The 4,707-nt window shown below is 43.9% G+C and overlaps 1 protein-coding gene across 2 annotated transcripts in view; it reads right to left on the minus strand.

The window, feature by feature from the left end:
* The window catches only part of LOC101992111 (nucleoside diphosphate kinase A), a 13,281-nt gene that overhangs the window by 1,772 nt on the left and 6,802 nt on the right, over positions 1-4,707 (minus strand). For both annotated transcript variants that reach the window (XM_005350536.3, XM_005350537.3), the window contains exons 3-4: positions 1,974-2,075; positions 422-534 (exon numbers count right to left, since the gene is read on the minus strand). In XM_005350536.3, coding sequence (XP_005350593.1) covers positions 422-534; positions 1,974-2,075 — 215 coding nt within the window. The remainder of the gene's footprint in view (positions 1-421; positions 535-1,973; positions 2,076-4,707) is intronic.

Genomic DNA, 4,707 nt, shown 5'->3' on the forward strand with positions numbered 1-4,707 from the left:
AAAAGCAGTACACTCTCAAAAAAAAAAAAAAAAAAAAAAAAAAAAAGCAGTACACAAAGATACAGGCAGGAAAACTATCCATATACATAAAGAAAAAGGAAGGAGTAAAAATGAATTTTAAAAGATAAAATATATAGGGGGCTGGAGAGATGGCTCTGCGGTTAAGAGCACTGGCTGCTCTTCCAGTGGTCCCGAATTCAGTTCCCAGCAACAATATAGTGGTTCACCTATCATCTGTAGTGAGATCTGGTGCCCTCTTCTGGCACACTGGCATACATGTATATATATGTAATAAGTACATCTTTAAAATAAAAGAAATTGACCCACAGATGGTATTATGTTCGTTTCTAGTCTTAGAGGCCCAAATACTTGTGACAACTAACACAGATTTTGGATAAGGGTAAAAAACACCAATTCTTACCTGCCAACTTGGATGCAAAAGTCTCCTCGAATGGTTCCGGGTTTAGAGTCTGCAGGGTTGGTCTCTCCCAGCATTACCCGGCCTGTCTTCACCACATTCAGCCCCTCCCAGACCTCCAAGGACAAAAGAATACATGGTCAAGGAAAAAAAACACTCTCAGTAGAAAACCTGGCATCTGGTGATTCAAAATAAAAGAAAAAGCCCCGAAAATAGGGCCCTCTCATTCACTAATAGAATGCCTGTATGTTCCAGTACTAGGGATGCTGGCCACCCTTCATCTGGACTCTTATCCTCCCCAGATCCATTCACAGGGCAGTCAGTGGCCTTTTTAAATGCTAAATATTGCCACTGAGGTACTCCCTCCACTCCAGAGGTAGAGGAAGGTAGATGGATCTCTATAAAGTCAGCCTGTTTGTTGTTCTACATAACAAGCTCCAGGATACAGTCATGCCTACATAGAAAGACTCTGTGCTGGAGACCCCAAGATGTGGGAGATGCCAAAGTCTCCAAAGGTCCAGAGTTCAGTTCCCAGTAAGCACATGGTAGCTCACAACCATTTATAATGAGATTTGGTGCCCTCTTTTGGCCTGCAGACATACATACAGGCAGAATACTACATACGTAATAAATAAATAAATCTAAAAAAGAAAGAACGAACGAACAAGCCAGGCCCAATGGCTCCCTCTTCCTGCTGCCTTCAGATCCAGATATAGAACTCTAACTACTTCTCCAGTACCATGTCTGCCTGCATGCAGCCATGATCTCTACCATGATGATAATGAACTGAACCACTGAAATTATAAGCAAGGCCCCAATTAAATGCTTTCCTTTATAAGAGTTGCTGTGGTCAGTGTCTCTTCACAGCCATAGAACACTGACTAGGACAGATCCTGTCACAAAAAAACAAAATAAGTAAATAAAATGCTAAATATGGTACCTCCCATAACTTCCCAGTACTGGTGAGACCTAAAGCACAGCTGTGACATGATGTGCACTTCTCATCCTGTCTTCCTTCTTACCAGCATCCATCCCAACCTCCTTTCTCTACTTTGAAAAGTAACGTTGTATCTGGTATGGTGATGCACGCCTGTAATCCCAGTACACTGAGTAGGAGACTCCAAAGCTCCAAGACAGCCTGGATTATCTGAGGCTAGCCTGAGCTATCCAGCGAAATATAGGTCACAAGGCTGGATTACAGATTAAGACCCTGTCTCAATAAGTCATTTTCAGAAAGAATGAAAACAGATGCTATTTTGTCTTGCAGCTGTATCTAAGTGTTTAGAAAGGTGCTTGGCATAACCATAGCAAGCTCACTCTTGAAACTGTGTGTGGTCCTGTAATACACTAAGCTCCCTCTGTTCCATGGGAATGCAATCAAGCAGATCGCTCCTGATTTCTCCCAGTCTCGGGTCGTGGAAAGCAAATGTACACTTTCTTTGGTGGGTCAGAGAGTGAACTTTCACCCCACTGCCACAAAGAGGGTCTGGTGCCCAACACAGAAAACACAACACTCGCTCTGCTCTACATCAACATCCCACACAGACACACTCACCATAGCAACCACTGGTCCTGAGTGCATGTATTTCACGAGGCCAGTAAAGAAGGGACGGTCCTTCAGGTCGATGTAGTGCTCCTTGAGAAGGTCCTCTGAAGCCTGTCACAGGACAGACAGTGAGAACTAGCCCCAGGCCCTTAAGAATCAGTAGGCTGGTTGCTTCCCTCATTCCTCCTGATGGTGGAAACATGAGCTCAAAGCTAGAGGGTCAGTTATAACAAGATTTCATCCTCCACCTCACTAACGGGGAGAAGTGACAAGGCTGCACAGAGAAACCCTGTCTTGAAAAACACACACACACACAAAAAAAAAAAAAAAGAGAAAAGGGAACCCACTGTTAAAAGTAACAGTACAATGACTTTCTGTTCCCAGAAAACACTTCAACTAAAACGTTAGATGGAAACATGAAAGTTAGTCTCTGTATTAGATGAGCATTAAACTGACTATGGCCATCTCCCAGGGGCACCTAACATTTATTCAAGGGATAAAAGTCCAATGCAGTGACCATGTAATTAATTTCCAGAGGAACCTAAACTATCTAAAAGTACATGACATATAGCAATAAATAATTTTGCTAATAGAGAGATGGCTCAGTAGTTAAAAGCATTGGCTGTTCATCATGAGGCCGGCCCAGGTTCAATTCCCAGCATCCACATGGCAGTTTACAACCATTTGCAACCAGTTCTGAGGGTTCAATGCCTTCTGACCTCACAGGCACCAGGGACAAAAGTAGTGCACAAACATACGTGCAAGCAAAACACCCATATCCATTAGAGGGTTTAAATTTAAAACAACAGGGCTGGAGAGATGGCTCAGAAGTTAAGAGTACTGCCTGCTCTTCCAAAGGTCCTAAGTTCAATTCCCAGCAACCACATGGTGGCTCACAACCATCTGTAAAGAGGTCTGGTGCCCTCTTCTGGCCTGCAGGCATACAGGCAGGCAGAATATTGTATACTTAATAAATAAATTTTAAAAAAAAGTTAAAAAAAAAAACACAGAATGAATTAGAGCAGGGTATGGTATCAACCCATCTATAATTCCACCACTCAGAAGTCAGAGGCAGGAAGATCAAAGAATTCAAAGCCAGTCTCAGCTGCACAGTGAATTTGAGGCCTGCCTTGGAAACCTAAGATCCTATCTCAGTAAGGAGGGTTGAGGGAATGGGAAGGATCAAAAGAGAGGAGAAAAGCAAAGAGAAAGAAGAGAATTAGAGTCAGATGGTGGTGGTGCACTCCTTTAATCGCAACTCGGGAGGCAGAGGCAGGCGGATCTCTGTGAGTTCGAGACCAGCCTGGTCTACAAAGGGAGTTCCAGGACAGGCTCCAAAGCCACAGAGAAACCCTGTCTCGAAAAAAAAAAAAAAAAAATCAAAGAGAGAGCGAGCGAGAGCTAGAACACACACATGCAAGACTGGTATGTGGGAACAAATCAAGTCAGCTACAGAGCAAACCATCTTCATGGGCACTCTGTTTGCATCTGTGCAGCCTTGCAATGCTACGGCAGCTCCCCTTGGTTTTCACATTTCTGCACAACTACATACATCATACAAAGCATATTGGCACTTTAGGGGTACACACGATTATCTGCCAAAAGGTACATTCAGAATGTCTTATCCTTCAGCCCCTGGTTGGTCATCACTTGCCAAAGCAAAACTTTATAAAACAGGGATGCAGTCTGAGCCTGCCCATTCTAATGGAGGGCTGGTAGAAGTACTTGGTTTTCCTCTTTTCCCACGATACTCCATTCTATTCACTGGTTCCAATAATTTTTACCCTGGAAAACTGACCATAAGCTTCTATTGGGGCAGGGGGATAATCGCAAGTCCATAGCAGATGGAATATCCCTTTAGAGTCATGTCAGATCTCTCTTCCCCCATTCTTCACCAAACCCATATCCTCAAAAGAAATGTCTGGGTAAGAGAGGAAAATGTGCTTAGGGACCAAAGAGACTCAAGTTACAATGTCAGCCACTTCACTGTATGTGCTAGTAGGCACATTATCTGACCTCCTTAAACCTCAGTTTCCCCCTAGCAACTATAGGGAAAAAAATAAGTACCTCTCAGAACTGCCATGACAGATGGAAAAGAAAACTGTATACTTCACATATATTATTGTGCTTAACAAACAACTGATTCATTTCATTGTGCCTTCAGAACCTTTGCTGCTATGCAACCCCACACCCGACTCTCATAATGCCACCATGTTCTCCCCTTAGCATTAACAACAGCCTACTCCTTACAGTAAAAAATTACATAAGAACAAACTTGCCAGGCAGTGGTGGTTCACAACTTTAATCCCAGCTCTCAGGAGGCAGAGGCAGGCGGATCTCTGTGAGTTCAAGGCCAGCCTCATCTACAGAGTGAGTGCCAAGAGAGCCAGGACTACACAGAAAACCATCTTGGGGGAAAAAAAAAAGGACTAAATTAGTGGCTGGAGAGATGGTTCAGTGGTTAAGAACACTTACTGCTCTTGCAGAGGACCTGAGTTTGGTTCTTGCACCATATCAGGTGGGTCATAAGAATTTATAACTCCAAACCGGGCGGTAGTGGCGCACGCCTTTAATCCCAGCACTTGGGAGGCAGAGGAAGGCGGATCTCTGTGAGTTTGAAGCCAGCCTGGTCTACAAGAGCTAGTGCCAGGGCGGATCTCTGTGAGTTCGAGACCAGCCTGGTCTACAGAGCTAGTTCCAGAACAGGCTCCAAAGCCACAGAGAAACCCTGTCTCGAAAAACA

Source organism: Microtus ochrogaster, chromosome 7 (assembly GCF_000317375.1).
Source record: "Microtus ochrogaster isolate Prairie Vole_2 chromosome 7, MicOch1.0, whole genome shotgun sequence".
NCBI lineage: Eukaryota > Metazoa > Chordata > Mammalia > Rodentia > Cricetidae > Microtus > Microtus ochrogaster.